The sequence below is a fragment of the Nycticebus coucang genome, chromosome 15 (genome assembly GCF_027406575.1).
Source record: "Nycticebus coucang isolate mNycCou1 chromosome 15, mNycCou1.pri, whole genome shotgun sequence".
Lineage (NCBI taxonomy): Eukaryota > Metazoa > Chordata > Mammalia > Primates > Lorisidae > Nycticebus > Nycticebus coucang.
Window position 1 is genome coordinate 93,539,491 of NC_069794.1, and position 18,589 is coordinate 93,558,079.

At 39.1% G+C, this 18,589-nt stretch overlaps 2 protein-coding genes across 5 annotated transcripts in view; both read left to right on the plus strand.

Annotated features, from left to right (window-relative positions):
- FNDC3A (fibronectin type III domain containing 3A) overlaps positions 1–18,589 on the plus strand; it is a 221,288-nt gene that overhangs the window by 179,800 nt on the left and 22,899 nt on the right. For all 4 annotated transcript variants that reach the window (XM_053563739.1, XM_053563737.1, XM_053563738.1 and 1 more), the window contains 6 exons: positions 297–383; positions 11,819–11,957; positions 13,542–13,610; positions 14,524–14,642; positions 16,962–17,067; positions 17,155–17,330. In XM_053563739.1, the coding sequence (XP_053419714.1) occupies positions 297–383; positions 11,819–11,957; positions 13,542–13,610; positions 14,524–14,642; positions 16,962–17,067; positions 17,155–17,330 (696 nt within the window). The remainder of the gene's footprint in view (positions 1–296; positions 384–11,818; positions 11,958–13,541; positions 13,611–14,523; positions 14,643–16,961; positions 17,068–17,154; positions 17,331–18,589) is intronic.
- LOC128566971 (uncharacterized protein C14orf119 homolog) lies at positions 7,623–8,422 on the plus strand (the record flags this gene model as incomplete). The annotated part of the gene is made up of 1 exon (XM_053564111.1): positions 7,623–8,422. A coding segment is annotated over one exon (486 nt), but the record flags the coding sequence as incomplete, so codon positions are not given.

Sequence of the window (18,589 nt, forward strand, 5' to 3'; positions counted from 1 at the left end):
TGGGACTGTTACTTCTGGGGATAGCTTACTGATGGTGAAGTTATCACTGTCTCCAAAGCTATCTTTTCTTCCCTCAAAAAGGGAAAGATCTACTATATTTACTAAGAATTTGTAGGAGATTTCATCTTCCTATGAATGTTCAATAGCATATCAGGGTCCATCCACTCAAGACAGAAGCATGAAGGTATTAGTTGTGCAGCACACGGCAGGAGGAGAGAGGAAGCAGGGCCTCTCCACGCATTCATTATTGCCCATGTTTCTACTATTAGTTATCTAATGAAGACTTTGTTTTCCAGGGATATGGTTTTAAGCCCAAATACGATGGAGAAGATCTTGCTTACACAGTGAAAAATCTCAGACGTAGTACTAAATATAAATTTAAGGTAAGTTTTGAAAAACTTTAAAATACTGTTTCTTGTACCTATTCTTATTTGAAAGCCTCACTCCTTTGGTTTTAAATCTTAAATAATTTTAACTTTTTCTAATGACCTTTTTTTAAAATTTCTTAATAACGGTGCTTTTCAAACTTTATACATTTACATTCAAAATCAGTTTAAATGTTGTACGTGATTTTTTTTTTTTTGGCCAGGGCTGGGTTTGAACCCCCCACCTCCAGCATATGGGACCAGCGTCCTACCCCTTTGAGCCACAGGCGCCACCCTATACATGATTCTTATTTGTGAACAAACATCTTTTAAAATATGGCTGTCGTTAGAACATACTTAGAGTATGCTTTGGGGCAGGAATATCACAGAAAGTAATACTGGATTTCTGTCAGTGCATCATATCAAGTGGTGCATAATTTTAGTTTGTCCCTTTCCTGGTAGTGACTTCATAAAAGTAAAAGTAATATCTACTATGTGTCTTCATTGCAAAATTATTCTTTTTCCCTTTGTAATTAATAAGCATTTTGTAAATACTATGCACTGGTAAGTATCTTGTCCCTCATTGAACTTCCTTCCATCGTTTTAACACCCATTGATGATTCTTGCCTGAATCAATTATTACTACAATTGTTGGTGCCAAGTGTTGATCTCATAATGCTATCATTTATTCTACATTCATTACAAAGAAAGATATTGAAAGAAAAGAGAAGCTTTAAAAAAAAAAAAACCATGAATTCCTATTTATTCAGTGGTTATATTTTGTTAACTGTGGTTATTGTGAGATTCATCTTGTCCCAGATTTGTGAACACCCTACATACTGGTTGCTGAATCCTGTTGATATGTCCCTCATCATCCTTTGAGTACTTCCTTTCTGCCTCAAGATATTCTAGTTTTGTCTTATACTTTTTCTTCAACTCTGGAATTGTCCATTTTTCAAAGCACCAGAGTCCTTTAGTGGACGGTGGTGTTGAGAAGTCAAGATTCCTATTGCTATAGCAAGTTGACTGTGCGTGCGTATCTATACACACACACACACACACACAAACTTCATATGCACAAACAAAACATACCTGTTTCTATATTTTTTAATCTTGAGTTCATACAAAATACCTTGTTTTTCTGCTTTAATCCAACAGCATAAGTTAATTTTAGATTGCCCCTTTTCCTTATTTCTAACTCCCTTCATCATCAGTGAGAAACTTTGACCTAATTATGATCAGTATTTTCCCTTATTGGGTCACACACCTCCCTGTCCCCCCATACTTTTTTCTGAAGTCCTGTTCAGGGTGCTTGACTTCACAAAAGGCACATGCCGCTGTGTCCACCCAACCTATCCCTGTCCCCCAGCACAAATGCTTGCCTTGCTCAGCCCACCTACTGATTGGCCTTTGCACTGAATGATTCCAAGAGGGAGATAGGAACACTACAGGTCTTTCTTGCTCACCAGAGACAGGGAAACTGTGCGTACCATTCTTGTATATAACTGAGGTAGTGGCAAGCTTTGAAGGTTATCCTACTATGGAAACTTTTGAAATTCTGTGTCTTTTCCAGTATAGTCTAATTCTAGGATGTATTTTGGCTCTTTGATTTGGTCAGTAAACACATTGGTGTTTATTGGTCTTTCTTAGCAAAAAAATGCTTGAATTACTTAATATACCAGTTAATGTAAGCATGCCTAAACATTTGTTTTCCCAAGAGTATAGCAGGATGTTTTTTTAAAAACAGGATGCTTATTAGTTGATAAATTCAACATTTAAATTTTCCTGCCAGTGCATGTTTAATCAAATCATTTCAAATAGATGATAGAAGCCACAGCAAATTATTTTCACTATTAAAAAACAACATAAATTTTGTTACTCCTTGAGAATATTAGAAGAAAATTTTAATAATAGAAATTTGATTATATAATACATAATAATTATATTTGTTATGCTTTATGTTATGCTATTAGCTTCATTTTAAAAAATTCTAATAACTCCAGGTCATTTTAATTTCTTTTTTTTTTTTCTTTTTGTAGAGACAGGGTCTCACCTTATGGCCCTGGGTAGAGTGCCATGGCATCACACAGCTCACAGCATCCTCCAACTCCTGGGCTTAAGTGATTCTCTTGCCTCAGTCTCCCAAGTAGCTGGGACTACAGGCGCCTGCCACAACGCCTGGCTATTTTTTTTTTTGGTTGCTATTCAGCCGGGGCCGGGTTTGAACCCGCCACCCTCAGTATATGGGGCCGGTGCCCTACCAACTGAGCCACAGGCGTCGCCCAGGTCATTTTAATTTCTAAATGTCATTTTCATGTTTACCAGCCTTACAAAATACCTTAAAAGTATGCCTGTTGATTCCAGTTTTTCTTTCACGATGTTGGATTATATTTTTGCTCCAGTAGTAATTATCATACTGACAGGTCTTCTAAAGATGAAGATATTAATGTCTGTATAATTTAATTTTATCAGCATTCTTAGAATTACACTACCATGTAACAGTGAAAATTACACACATCACACACACATATATGTGTTGAATTCCTTACTGATCTACTATAAGCAAATCAAATTTCTATTTAAACTATTTCACTATTGCAATCACTCTCAAATAGCAGGGGAAGGGAGGTATATAGTCAGAATCTCCAACAAAACAGTTGACTGTTCCAAAAAGCACTCCCAAATAAGGATGGGAAAACATCTCAGTAAGCTACCTTTTTACATATCACTGGATTATAGGAAGGGGATTACATACCTGCGTATTAAAGATAAAACAGTAATAGGGCGGCGCCTGTGGCTCAGTCAGTAAGGCGCCGGACCCATATACCGAGGGTGGCGGGTTCAAACCCGGCCCCGGCCAAACTGCAACCAAAAAATAGCCGGGCATTGTGGCGGGCGCCTGTAGTCCCAGCTACTCGGGAGGCTGAGGCAAGAGAATCGCTTAAGCCCAGGAGTTGGAGGTTGCTGTGAGCTGTATGAGGCCACAGCACTCTACCGAGGGCCATAAAGTGAGACTCTGTCTCTACAAAAAAAATAAATAAATAAAATAAAACAGTAATAAAATCTAGAGCAGTCAAGATCTTGGATTAGATCACAATTGCAAAGATATAAAAACACACCAAGTGCCCTTCAACACATAAATGGATTAATGAACCATGGCATATTTATACCATGCAATACTGTTCAGCCATAAAAAAAGATGGAGACTTTGCGTCTTTCGGATTTAGATAGACAGATGTGCAGAATATTCTCCTAAGTAAAATATCTCAAGAATGGAAAAAGCATGTGTCCAGTATACTCAGTACTAATAGGAAACTACTAGATGAATGACTACAGGCTCCACACAAGAGAAAAACACAGTTTTGTTTTGTTTTGAGGCAGAGTCTCATTCTATGTCCTGGGTAGGGTGCCATGGCCTCATAGCTCACAGCAACCTCAAACTTGGACTCCAGTGGTCCTGTTGTCTCAGCCTTCCAAGGAGCTGGGACTACAGGTGCCCACCACCATGCCCAGCTAATTTTCTGTTTTTAATAGAGACAGGGGTCTCGCTCTTAATCAGGCTGGTCTCGAATTCCTAAACTCAAGCAATCCACTCACCTCAGCCTCCCAAATTGTTAGGATTACAGGCATGAACCATTGCACCCAGGTAGAAAAACAATTAAATTCAAGATTTGGTAAGTTCCCACCTAACGGGTACAATGTAGGGGTATATGGCACACTTCTGAATGAGGGACTCAACTGCCCCTTAATCATATGTCCTCATCTGCCTCATATTAATCTGGAAAAGAAAAAAGATCTGGAGTTGGGTGGCGCCTGTGGCTCAGTGAGTAGGGCGCCAGCCCCATATGCCGAGGGTGGCGGGTTCAAACCCAGCCCCGGCCAAACTGCAACCAAAAAATAGCCGGGCGTTGTGGCGGGTGCCTGTAGTCCCAGCTGCTCGGGAGGCTGAGGCAAGAGAATCGCGTAAGCCCAAGAGTTAAGAGGTTGCTGTGAGCCGTGTGACGCCACGGCACTCTACCCGAGGGCGGTACAGTGAGACTCTGTCTCTACAAAAAAAAAAAAAAAGATTTGGAGTAGTAGTTTGCAAAGTAGTCACCAGACCATTCTACCAGTGGCACCTGGGAACTTGTTAAAATGCAAATTCTGTGGCCCCATACTCCATTTACTAAATCAGAAATTTTGGGTGTGAGGTCTAGCAATCTGTATTGACCCAGATGTTCAAAGTCAGTCTGATACCTTGCTAAAACTTCATACCCATTCATCTAGAGGAGAGGGGGGAAAAAAATACTAGAAAATAGAAAATCAGGTCTATATAAAGTTCTAGGATCTCAGACTTTATTTTATTTCACTCAGGCTGGTACACAGTGGCCCTGTTAGAGCACACTGCAGCCTTGAGCTTCTGGAAGCTGGAACTACAAGTGTGCGTGCGGCACTGTGCCCAAATAATTTTTTTTTTGTTTTGTTTTGTTTTTATATTTTTGTAGAGTCAGGACCTCACTGTGTTGCCCAGGCTGGTCTTGAACTATTAGGCTCAAGCAGTCCTCCTGCCTCAGCCTCCCAAAGTGCTGTGATTACAGGCACAAGTCACTGTGGCCCAGCTCAGACATTCATTTAAATTTTTCCATGTCCTGGGGACCCAGCTGAGGTTATTTTGCTACGTTAAATCCCATTATCATGTCTCAGTGTTTCTTTTATAACTTGACATTGCAGTCTCTTCCAAATAATCATATCAAAACACAATCTCCAGGGAAGGGAGGGGAGGGGTGGGGTCTTGGTGTGTGCCACACCTTTTGGGGGGCAAGACACAATTGTGAGGGACTTTACCTAACAAATGCAATCAGTGTAACCTGGTTTCTTCTACCCTCAATGAATCCTCAAAAATAAAAATAAAAATCACAATCTCAATATTTTAAAGAAATCTTAGAACATTAAGCAAAAACAATAAAAATATCATAATCTGGGAAGTGATGACTAGCATATTATTGTCTTATGAAACAAAAGGATATAATTAACATAAAACTAATACTATGACCAAATTTACCAAATGCTAGAGCCCTAGGTTCTGCTATGAAAGCAATTCTAGGATACTTAAAATACTAAAAATCAGAATAATGAAAATATGTAAAGGACAAAGAAAAAAGAAAGTGATATTTTTTAAAGCATAACAAACAGTCCAAATTCTCAAAATTGTGTAAAGTGAAGAATGACGAGTAGATGGTTCTAATTTCATCAAATGGTTGACTGGTGGCTGGGCTAGGACCTGGTGTCCAAATTTGTAAAGGATGAAAGGCTTCAGAGGCTAGTGACCAATTCCTATAAATCTGGGCCACTGGAAAGCTGATGACTCGTTTCCCGAATTTCCTGAAAAATAGTTTTTCAAAGTAGCACCTTGAGCTATGAACCTTTAGATACTTTGACCTCTGTTTATTCCTTGTTTTTGAAGCCTTGTCAGAGGTGGGGAGAAGTAAGAACAGCTAGTATCTGGATCTGTCAACTGTCTGATATTACAGCCTTGAAATTCGCTGTCTGTGATGGTGCATAGTCACGTCCCCTTCCTGCGTCTCCCCTTGTCTGGTGTCATTTTATGATGCCTTCCTCCCTCCTCCGCCCTGATCTGAGGGCGTCCTCACTAAGTGTTAGCTCTGCGTCGTGTTTCCCTCTGTGGCTTAGATACGTCATCTGTTTACCTTTTAGCAGCTGTCGTTTCTGTACTAAAAAATACTGAATCTCCAAACATGTTCTGTACATAACTGTTCTCAGGCTTTCTCACCTTCCAATCTAAGATGTATTTTAGAAACCTTTCTGGAAAACAGCTTTCCCTCTAAGAAACAATTTCCTTAGTTTGATATAAGACTTTTTATATTCATATTCAGTTTTTAAAACTTACTGCCTTTTACTAGATACTTGAACTGGCTACCTCACCAGATGGATTAACTATAGTATAACCTCCTTAGTTGACCACCTCCCTACACTGACAACCACCTTAAGTTGACCTAATTTTCATAAACTGGACGGCACCACATGTACATATCAGTAGAGTAGGCCTGGTTCATTATATTGACCACCTCCATATATTGACGGGTTTCTTACAGTCCCAAGGGTGGTCAACTTACAGAGGTCCTACTGCATTTATCCTCCCTGAGCAGAGCTCACTGTTTACTATTCACTTCTGCCCTTATGCTCAGGGCTTTCTGATCTCTCTCTTATACAAGCTTCCCCTTTAATTGCTGTTCCCCAAGAAGACCCCACATTACTTCTATTTGCCTTTTCAAAGGCCTCCTGGACCATTTCAGGCCTTAGGAATCTCCTGCCCAATTATTGTGAGATGTTGTATTGCCAGTCTTCTGGATAAAGAATCTAAGCTCCTTGACCATCAGGACTGCATCACACCTAGAGTCCTAGTACTGTGCTCCCTCTGTAGCAGACACTAAATGGATGTTTTTATTGTTTGTAAACTGAGAAGGAAAAGATTATCTTTATGGCTTTATACCTTTAATTACTTTTATGGCTAACTGAAGAAGATACTCTACAGTTAAAGGAAGCAAGGCTGAAATACACAACCTTAAAAACACACCTGAGTCCTTGCGGGTTTAAAAAAAATTTTTTTTTTTTTTTTTTTTTTTTTTGGCGGCGCCTGTGGCTCAAAGGGGTAGAGCACCGGTCCCATATGCCGAAGGTGGCGGGTTCAAAACCAGCCCCGGCCAAAATTTTTTTGGCTTTCAGTGAAAGCCAGCTGAAATTGAATGAAAAAAATTTTTTTTTTTTTTTCATTCAATTTCAGCTGGCTTTCACTCTTCTTAGTTTGAAGGTTTATTTTATTTTATTTATTTTATTTTTTCCATTCTTCCTTTAGTGATTCTCTTGCCCTTTGCCTCCCAAGTAGCTGGGACTGCAGGCACCCACCACAACGCCTGGCTTTTTTTTTTTTTTGGGTAGAGACGGGGTTTCACTCTGGCTCACTCCTGCTCATTCTGGTCTTGAACCTCCAAGCTCAGGAAATCCACCCACCGCAGCCTCCCACAGCACTGGGACTACACGCGTGAGCCACCACGCCCAGCCTCCTTACCAGTTCTAGAGAGGCAATTTTTGTAGTTATAAGGTTTAAGTAGATGCTATGCACAACATTGAGAAGTATTTTAAACCTCTTTGTAGGCTGGGGGACCTGGGTGATTGGGACTGGTTTGGGACTGGAAGTGTGTGGGATGCCCAGCTGGCCCACCTTTGGGTTTTGAGGAAACATGGAAGCTGCAGTGATTGTTGGAGTCTAAGGACCCTTATGACCATCTCCGAGTGTCCTCCGGGGCACAGAGGAGGGTGCCGCTGGAATCATCTTCCTCCTTGATGCCACCATCCTTTCCTCCTGTTTTACCCACAGTACCAGATAGTATTACCAACTTTTCCCCTCCCCCAGTGTCTTACATCACTTCCCAAGAGATGAAGTATGTTCTTCACTGGTTTGCCGGTTGGTCAAGTCCCCAGCGTGAATGTTTCATACAGGACCTGGTAGCTAAGGCTGTACCAGGAAAATTACAGCCAATACTGGATGGTCTGGAGCAGGTTAGTATGTCTGGGGCAAACCGACCACCTTGTATCTTTGAGTGCCAGCTACGTCTTTGGGATCAGTGGTTTCGAGGTTGGGCTGAGCAGGAGCGCAATGAATTTATCAGGCAATTGGAGATCAGTGAGCCAGACTTCGTGGCAAAATTTTACCAAGCAGTGGCTGTAACAGCTGGCAAGGACTGACAGGCATTCAGATCAAAGAAGATAACCGTAGATGGTGGAGTCAAGCCCGTGACTCTCCAGCGAGAACTCAATTCACATGTGTCACATGCAAGTCTGGGAGTGGTATTCAGATCAACTGAATGAACTTGCCTGACCAGCACAGCCATGGTCATCTTGGCATTAATAACGTGTCAGTGGGACTCCATCTAAGTGTAAATGTTATTCATCTAAGCAAATACAGATCATCAGTCTGTCTTCTAGTTTGCTTCTTTCCAAGAGATGCCAAACCCTCTAGAATTTGATTACCTATTTTGGAACTGTACCCAAAAGAACTTACATATATATAACATAAGCCTACTGTTGGCCCACGAAGTATAGTTGAGCCTTCCCCAGAAACGGGAGAGAGGGACAATAAAAAGTCGTATTTTTATAGTCTGGCTGGATTCAGATGGCTTGTTCTCCTTGCCCACCAGATTCTGGCATAATTAGGTCGCATCCCAACCACTAGCTTTCCCAATGATGATTTAGTAAAGTTATGTTACTCCTTTTTCCACACCATGTATGTTTGAATCCAAATAGCAGTGACTTTTTTCTAAAGTGTATGTGATGTCCTTGAGCTGGTAGCAGGTATTAATTTTGTTTTATAACAATATAAAAGCCAGGCGGCACCTGTGGCTCAATGAGTAGGGCGCCGGCCCCATATGCCGAGGGTGGCAGGTTCAAACCCAGCCCTGGCCAAACTGCAACAAAAAAAAATAGCTGGGCATTGTGGCGGGCACCTGTGGTCCCAGCTGCTCCGGAGGCTGAGCAAGAGAATCGCGTAAGCCCAAGAGTTAGAGGTTGCTGTGACCCGTGTGACGCCATGGCACTCTACCCAAGGGCGGTACAGTGAGATTCTGTCTCTACAAAAAAAAAAAAATATATATATATAAGCCACACTCTTTTACTTTGGTACAAAATAAAGAATAGATCTTCAGAAGAAGAAAAAAAAAAAAAACCTCTTTGTAGTCTCATTTGTAAAGCAGCAGAGACGATGTATCCTGAAAACTCATCCGAATATGTGAGAGGACTAAGAAGCTTGAGCAAAGTGGAACAAATGGACTAAATCTACTGAGTTCTCATGGGCGGCGCCTGTGGCTCAGTGAGTAGGGCGCCGGCCCCTTATGCTGAGGGTGGTGGGTTCAAACCCAGCCCCGGCCAAACTGCAACAACAAAAAAATAGCCGGGCATTGTGGTGGGCGCCTGTAGTCCCAGCTACTCGGGAGGCTGAGGCAGGAGAATCACATAAGCCCAAGAGCTGGAGGTTGCTGTGAGCCATGTGACGCCACAGCACTCTACCAAGGGCAGTAAAGTGAGATTCTGTCTCTACAAAAAAAAATAAATAAATAAATTTACTGAGTTCTCATGGGGATTACACGAATTATTTGGGATCCTCATATGTAGATACTCATCTATTTCCAAAAAGGAAGGAAAAAAAAGAAAAAGTAGGTGGGGTCAAGGGCAGGAATGCACACTGGAAACTTGTTAGTGTAACTGTAGTTATCCAGAAAAAAATAAGAGAAAGGACCCTTTCCCTAATGCCATGGTTGTAAAGAACAGTGAAATGGAAGTAAAGTTAGCAGGGTGTACGCAACAGACTTGACGTGTAAAAGAGAAAGAAGAATCAAAGATGTCTACTCAGAGATCTCAGCCTAGCTCTCCCATTTGACTAGGGAGATCTAAGTACCTAATGCCTAGTACCTAATCCCAGTACTAGGCATCTACCCAGAAGGAAAAAAGTCATTTTATCATAAGGACATTTGCACTAGATCATTTATCATGGCTCAGTTTGCAATCACTAAGATGTGGAAACAACCTAAATGCCTATCAGCTCAGGAATGGATTGACAAACTGTGGCCTGTATATACCATGGAATACGATTCAGCCATTAAAAATATGGAGACTTTACATCTTTTGTATATTCTGGATGAAGATGAAACACACACTTCTTAGTAAAGTATCACAAGAATGGAAAAACGATTATCTAATGCATTCGATACTAATATGAAGCCAATACCAGGCGTCCTCAAACTTTTTAAACAAGGGGCCAATTCACTGTCCCTCAGACCGTTGGAGGGCCGGACTATAGTTTAAAAAAAAAAAAAAAACTATGAACAAATTCCTATGCACACTGCACATATCTTATTTTGAAGTAAAAAAACAAAATGGGAACAAATACAATTCACACCACTGCATGTGGCCCGCACAGTTTGAGGGCCCCTGAAAGAGACAATACAGTGCACACCCACATAGGAGAAAAACTTGTTTCCAAGTCGGAGAGGGGATGAAGGACGAGGAGGGGGCTGGGGTGCTCTCACTGAATGGGAAGGGGGTGGGGGTTGGCACACCTTTTGTTTGTGGGACAAACCACATCAGGGACTGTACCTAACAAAATCAAATATTTGGACCTGGTTGTTTGTACCCTCACATTAACCTGAAATAAATGTACTTAAAAAAGATGTCTCCTTGATTTTTGGCTTGAGCATCTAGGTAGTAGGTAGAGGATAGTGCTTTTCACTGATGGGGAGAGCACAAGGAGGGCTGGTTTAGAGAAGAAAAATCACAGTTTGATACTCGAGGGTCGTTAAGTTCAGTAGAGAAGACAGGTGAAAATACATAGGTACAGTTAAAGTTCTAAAATCAAATATAGTAACACCTAGATTTGAATGATGTTTCTCTATTGCTACATAACAAATCACCCCAAAACTTAGTAGCTTGAAAAAATGAACATTTATTATCTTAAAGTCACTGTGAGTCAAGAATTAAGTGCCAGGGCAGCGCCTGTGGCTCAGTGAGTAGGGCGCCGGCCCCATATACCGAGGGTGGCAGGTTCATACCCGGCCCCGGCCAAACTGCAACAACAAAAAAAAAAATAGCCGGGCGTTGTGGCGGGCGCCTGTGGTCCCAGCTACTCGGGAGGCTGAGGCAGGAGAATCGCCTAAGCCCAGGAGTTGGAGGTTGCTGTGAGCTGTGTGACGCCACGGCACTCTACCGAGGGCAATAAAGTGAAACTCTGTCTCTACAAAAATATATATATAAAAAAAAAAAAAAAAAAAAAAAAAAAGAATTAAGTGCCAGCTTAACTGGATGATTCTGGTGCAGGGTCTCCAGCAGGTCGTAATGAGGATATCAGCTGGGGTTGTAGTCATCTGGAGGCTTGAAGGGGACTGGAGGGTCTGCCACCAAACTCAAGTGGTTGGTGGAGGAGCCCTCAGTTCATACCCACTAGGCCTCTCTGTAGGGGAAGGAAGTTACTTGCTACATTGCACGTGCCATAATGAGTCATGAAGTGTAACTCACATGCAAGGGAAGAGATTAAGCATCCCCTTTTGATCAATGACTGTGTAAAAATCTTTTTAAACCCTCAAAGAATATTAGAAGAATAATTAAAGCAAGTCTAAAGCCCATGAGGAATCACCAGGTTATAGCTCATTCCTTTGATGACTCTTGTTTAGTATTGAAATGTTAGACTTACGCTTGTGTCTCTGGGGCCGACTCTGAAAGCAGAGCGCACTTGCACACTCTTCACATATGCCAAGTCCCTGTGGAAGACGAGCTGTTTTCAAAGAAACAAGCCATTACAGTCTGAAACATTTTATCATTTGAATTAAACCTATTTGTCTCCCATTGCCTTGTTCATTAAGCCAGTATCATTAATTATCAAACATTATTTCTTTGTTTTCTTATTGCAGGTTATTGCTTACAATTCGGAAGGCAAAAGTAATCCGAGTGAAGTAGTAGAATTTACTACCTGCCCTGATAAACCAGGAGTACCTGTTAAGCCTTCAGTTAAAGGAAAGATCCACTCTCACAGTTTTAAAATTACTTGGGGTAAGATATTATGCATATTTGGAATACTATGCAGCCATAAAAAAGGATGGAGACTTCACATCTTTTACGTTTACCTGGATGGAGCTGGAACATTCTTCTTAGTAAAGGATCTCAAGAATGGGGGGGAAAGTATCCAATATACTCAATACTACTATGAAATCAATATATAACCACCTACACACTCACACGAGTGGCAAAACATAACTGTAGTCCAGAAAGTAGAAGGGAAGGGGGTGAGGGGGGTATGGGAGGAGGGAGGTTATTTGGGGGGACCTCACCTAATGTGCATGATGCAATGGTACATTTCAAAACTTATATTAAGAAACGAGTATAATTGTGATGGATGTGTTACTTATTCAGTGTAAGCATTTCACATCGTATATCAAAGCAGTAACCTGAACCCCATAAATGCATCAATGTACAAAGTTACGATTTAATAAAAAAAATTTTAAAAAGATATCATGCATATTTGAATATTATTAGTTTTCTATTTGATTAAAATAATTTGAATATAGGGATAATTTTTAAGATTTTTGAGTAAATTTGTCCACTTAAGTCGGTCCAATAAGAAATGTAAGAGTCATTCATTGGGGTCCTTTTTTTGCGGAAACTTTCATATTCACGCACACTAGGTTCAGATTTGACGCGGAAGAACTTAGGATCCATTGTAAGACTATCAGCAGTGACTGCACTGTGTGAACAGAAAACTTGCGGAGCTAACAGCTGGGTCATCTGGCTTTCATGACAAGTGAAAATTAGACATTTACATAAAACAGACATTTATTGAGTGTCTACTTATACTAGTTAATAAAAATGATCATATAAAATTAATTCATGCCTGAAAAATTCAAACCAATAAAAATACTTCAGTGATACTTACAAAAATATCCAAAAGTTTTATATAATCTTAAAGTTGAAAGTGAATAGAATATTGGGCGGCCATTAAAATTCGTTATGGAAGCCAGTCATAGAGGCTCAAAGCTATAATTCTAGCACTTTGGGAGGCTGAGGTGGTAGGATTACTTGAGACTAGGAATTTGAGACCAGCCTAGGCAACATAGCAAGGTCCTGTCTCTACAAAAATAAAAAAATCAGCCTGCCTTCGTGGCACATGCCTGTAATCTAGCCACTCAGGAGGCTGAGGTGAAAGGATCCTTTGAGCCCAGGAGTTCAAGGCTGCAGTGAGCTATGATCATACCACACTGCACTCCAGCCTGGGCTATAGAGCAAGACTTTGTCTCTTTTAAAAAAGAAAAAAAAAAGTTGTTAACAGAGAACCATGTTTACAAATGTGGAATACTGTGAAAAGCAGTTGCCAGCGGCACAGAGTAATTAGGTACTGGTGTTAATAAGAAAGATTTGAGGGTGACTCCTTTTTCTTGTTAAATAATCCTAGTTTAGGGCGGCACCTGTGGCTCAAAGGGGTAGGGCGCTGGTCCCATCTGCCGGAGGTGGTGGGTTCAAACCCAGCCCCGGCCAAAAAAATAATAATAATAATCCAGTTTAGTATTCTGTTGATAGAATTTTTTGTCATTTTTATGTTGTGTGTACTTTATCTAATACCACTTTTGCTTCTTTGAATAGATCCACCAAAAGATAGCGGAGGGGCAGCCATTAATAAATACGTAGTGGAAATGGCAGAAGGTTCTAATGGTAAAAATTTAATTTTTATTTAATTTTTAATTAAATTAAAATTGATATATTTATTCCAGCTAGTCTGTCTCTACTCTTCGTGTCTTTACATTTTATATTACATCTTTTCTTCCTTCTTGCTTTTCATATACTACCATAAAAAGATGTTTTATTTTGCTTTGGGCTGGTCTTAATTTTTTTTTTTCCTTGCAGTTAGATTTTGCCTGTTATGGCCCACTTTAAATTTTTATCTCCATAAGTATGGTTAATCAAATGTAAAACTACTATACTCCTATATTATTACCTTTACATGGTTTTTTAAAATTCGTTTACATTGTTCAGTCCCTGTGTACCTAGACTAAATCTTTAGATACTATGAAGACTTCTGAAGGCTAATTTTTCTTGTAATGTTTATAGCCAGATTTATCAGAGAGAGATCACCTTTTAAAGTGTGACTCATATTTTGCTAATTTTTGTAATGAGTTTATGACTAATGAACTCTGTTCTTGAATTACACATTTAATAACATTTATTTCTATGAAATGACCTGTTTACTGCAAAAAATAAATATGTAATTTAATTAAGACTAAACTTATTACAGTATTAGTTCTTTATACAGTCTGTGTATTATTATGTTGTTACAGACCAGGAAACACGTTTAAATTGCTACATTAAATGCAAATTATCAATCTAGGCCAAACTCTGCAAAGAGTTACAGAGTTATTTCACTTCCATAAAGCCAGGCAGATTTATCTAAGAAGCTTCCCACATAAAGAAAAGCAGATCATTTCCAGGAAACCGACACAGGCTTAAATTGTTTCTGACAAATTACATAAACACTTATTTAGTAAAGCTAGGATACCTGCTGTGTCCATGATACCAGAACGTTAATCATTACCTTGTAGATGACTGAACACAATTCCTAACCTTACAGGAAACAAATGGGATATGATATACAGTGGCCCTACCAGGGAACATCTCTGCGAGCGTCTGAATCCTGGCTGTTTCTACCGTTTGCGGGTTTACTGCATCAGCGATGGAGGACAGAGTGCGGTAATGCTCAGATGCATACTCTCTCTTTCTTGGTTGTTAACTTGACTAAATGGGATGAGATCACCGGATGCCGTTTCAAATATTGAAAACTATCCACAAATGTAGAAAAGTAATTTCTATAACCTGGGTGGTTAATGTTGTAGTGACCAGAATATTCTAACATACTTAGCTCATGGTAAGTGTCAAGTGAATATTTGTTGTCTGACTGATACTTAGTTTGAAAAAAACAAATATATAAAAACATTGAAGAAGAAAAAAAAATTGAAGAATATATCATAAAGATAAATTTTAGGGTGATACTTAATAACCAGACTAAGCAGAAATAGGAATAAAATAATTATAGACTGATTTACTGTTCCATAAACTGTGTGCCAGGACAAACCATGAAATACCATTTATTGCTTAAACCTAGTTAGTAATATTTACCTACTTCAGAAAAGCTGGCCATTATTTTATTATTAGAGACCAGTAACCAAAATGGACTTTTAAAGTGCCATATTTTTTAAGTATAAGACATTTATAATATTCTAGAGAGGTATGGTTTTTAATAGGAACGACTTTTTTTTTCTTTTTTTTTTTTTTTTTGAGACAGACTCTCACTTTGTCACCCTCAATAGAGTGCTGTGACATTATAGCTCACAGCAACCTCAAACTTGTGGGATCAAGAAATTCTCTTGTCTCAGCCTCCCGAGTAGCTGGGACTAAAGACGTCTGCCACAATGCCCAGGTATTTTTTTTTTTTTTTTTAGAGACAGGAGTCTTGCTCTTGCTCAAGCTAGTCTCAAACCCATGAGCTCAAGTAATCCACCCACCTTGACCTCCCAGAGTACAGGAACGAGCCACCGCGCCTGGCCAGGAATGACTTTTTTAATAAATTTCACCAAATTTTGGAGCATTCATAATTGTTATTATTTTTCAAAATGGAAATTAATGCAATGAAAGTGTTCTTTTTTAAAAAATGAAATGTAAGTCTCAGCACCTATGCACAGTGGTTACATGCACCAAGGCTGGTGGGTTCAAACCCGGCCTGGGCCAGCTAAACAACAATGACAACTGCAACAAAAATAGCCAGGCATTGTGGCGGATGCCTGTAGTCCCAGCTACTTGGGAGGCTGAGGCAAGAGAATTGCTTAAGCCCAAGAGTTTGAGGTTGCTGTGAGCTGTGACGCCACAGCACTCTACCGAGGACAACAAAATAAGACTCTAACTCAAAAAAAAAGAAAAAAGGAAATATAAGCAATTTGTTGAAAATGAAGTATTATAAAACTGAGTGTAAGTCCTGTTCAACTGGCTTGTGATCCAGTTGCTTTCATTTTATCCAGTAAAAGAAGTCTGCCTGGATTTAAGAAAAACATTCACCCATCCCCACGCTCCCCCCTCAAAAATCTTCTAATATAGCATTATAGCATTCTAGTACCTGATATCTTTCTTAATAAAATGATAAACTATTTTATTGGTGTTTATAAAGAATGTTAAATATAAACTTTAATATGATGCAGGTAGGGAATGTGGTACTGAGTTTGTGCCAATGCTTTTAAGAGAGTGTCTTTTAAAATAAAACAAAAAGAACAGCATAGCAACTAAAAGCAATATCACCTACCTAGAAAGATGGAAAATACCTGGAAAAGCTTACCTGGTTTTTGAATTATATTTAGGTGGAAAAGAAGAAGGAAACATTATTTTTAAATAAATGAATTAGCCAGCCATGGTGATGGCACACCTATATCCCCAGCTATTTGGGAGATTGAGGCAAGAGAATCGGCTTGAGCCTAGGAGTTTGGGGCTGCAGTACCCTTGATCACACCTGTGCACAGCCACTGCACTTCAGCCTGGCAGCAGTGAGACCTCAGCTCTAAAAATAAATAAATCTGTGTTTTAGTTAAAAATATAGGAAAGTAGCCAAAATACTGTAAACCTCCTGAAATAAGGTGGATAATACCTACAGAATATAAAAACATCCCTCCCTAAAAGAGATTTGTTGATCCCTTTGGACAGGATCAAAAGTATTCCCCATTAAGTTGTGTTTGGAAATTGTTTTATAGTTTTTTAATTATGGAAAGAAAAATATTTGTTGGGATTCTTTTCAAGGTAACTTGCTTTGTGTATAGTAGTTACATAGTACGTGTTTGTCTGTGAAAATTTTGAATTTTAATGATTTGATTGAGTTTTGATTTTATTCAGAACTTTTCTCCATTTTAGTTGATAATCAAGTACAATTTCAAATCATTGATGCAATGTTTGTATTTTTTTTTTTCCCAAAAGCAATTCAATTATTTGGTTTCAGGTTATTTTTGTTTTGTTTTTGCTTTTGTTTTGCAGGTCTCTGAATCTTTGCTGGTGCAGACGCCAGCTGTGCCTCCTGGCCCATGCCTCCCTCCCAGATTACAGGGTAGACCCAAAGCAAAAGAAATACAGTTACGATGGGGTAATCACCATTTTGCTAATAAATTACAATGAAATTAAAACTAAAAGTGTTCAACTTGTTAAACTGCATAAATCTTTCTACCTTTAGTACCCCCTCTGGCTGATGGTGGATCACCCATTTCCTGTTATGGTGTGGAAATGTGTCCTGTAGAAAAAGACGAACCCAGAGACATTTATCAAGGTACTGAATTAGAATGTACAGTGAGCAACCTTCTTCCTGGGAAGACATACAGCTTCAGACTGCATGCTGCTAACAAAATGGGGGTAAGAACATGCTAATTAATTATTATGACAAGTTTTTCATTTTAACATAGGTCGCACATCCATTTGGCTTTCAACTTGTGACTCCAAATTTTGTAATTTCTTTTTTTTTTTTTTTTTTTTTTTTTTGCAGTTTTTTGGCCAGGGCCGGGTTTGAACCCACCACCTCCAGCATATGGGGCCAGCACCCTACTCCTTGAGCCACAGGCACCATCCACCAAATTTTATAATTTTTAATAAATTATATTGATAAATAAGAGAGAAACCAGTATATTCCATAACTTAACCATTATGGAATCTCAGTATTTTCAAAATTTCACTTAGAATTTGTGATAGTTTGGACTTCCGCTGAGCCAAAGTTTACCTTTTAGGGCCTGCTTAGTTATTTTAAGAGTTAGAAGCAAGATCATAAGTACTTAATTTTTTTGAGGCTGATTATCTGCAGCATTTACTTTTAGTTGGCAACTAATTATGTTCATTTTCTTCCCAAAGAAAAAAACTTATTATTTTAAGCATTTTTGGTTTTATATGAGTTTTTAAAAATGATTAACTATGCATCCATACTACTCTATAAAATGGGACAAAATAGATGATCTCTGCATTTTACAGCTGAGGGAACTGGGGCTCAGAGAAGCTAAATCTCTTGCCCTCAGTCACACAGATGAAGTGATAGACAAGCCGCAAACCTGGGTTTGTCCACTCAGCTGTGACGCCTCTCTGCATTAAAGCCGGTTCCCTCAGGACAAAGCGCTAATTTCTTACCTCAACTGACTAACACTATGTTTCTTTGAATTCTTCTATAATTAAAATTTCACAAAATTAACTGACACATTTCTCCTCCAGATTATTTCAGATTTTAGTGACCTGCACCATATTTGAAATCCTGTTGTCCAAATGGATTTTGTATTTATAACTATAAAATTCCTTATATGTCATATTTATATACTTTATTGGCAGGTCTTAAATAATTTCTTTCTATGTGAAGTCATCTCGTCAGTCTCACAAACACTGCAATAGCTAGGATTTTGTTGGGGGGAAGGGGTTGTTTACTTGTCAACCAGGCTGGAGTGCAGTGATAACCTTCACAGTTCGCTGAAATCTACTGATACCTTAAAATTGTATTTTTGGGTTTGTGACAATTTGTCAAAATCACCTTAAGTATTAATATTAATAAATATTTCCTTTCTATATTTCCAGAGAGTATACATTTTAGACCCTTCTAAAGCTATTCTAGATTTTCAAACTTTTTTTTTTTTTTTTTT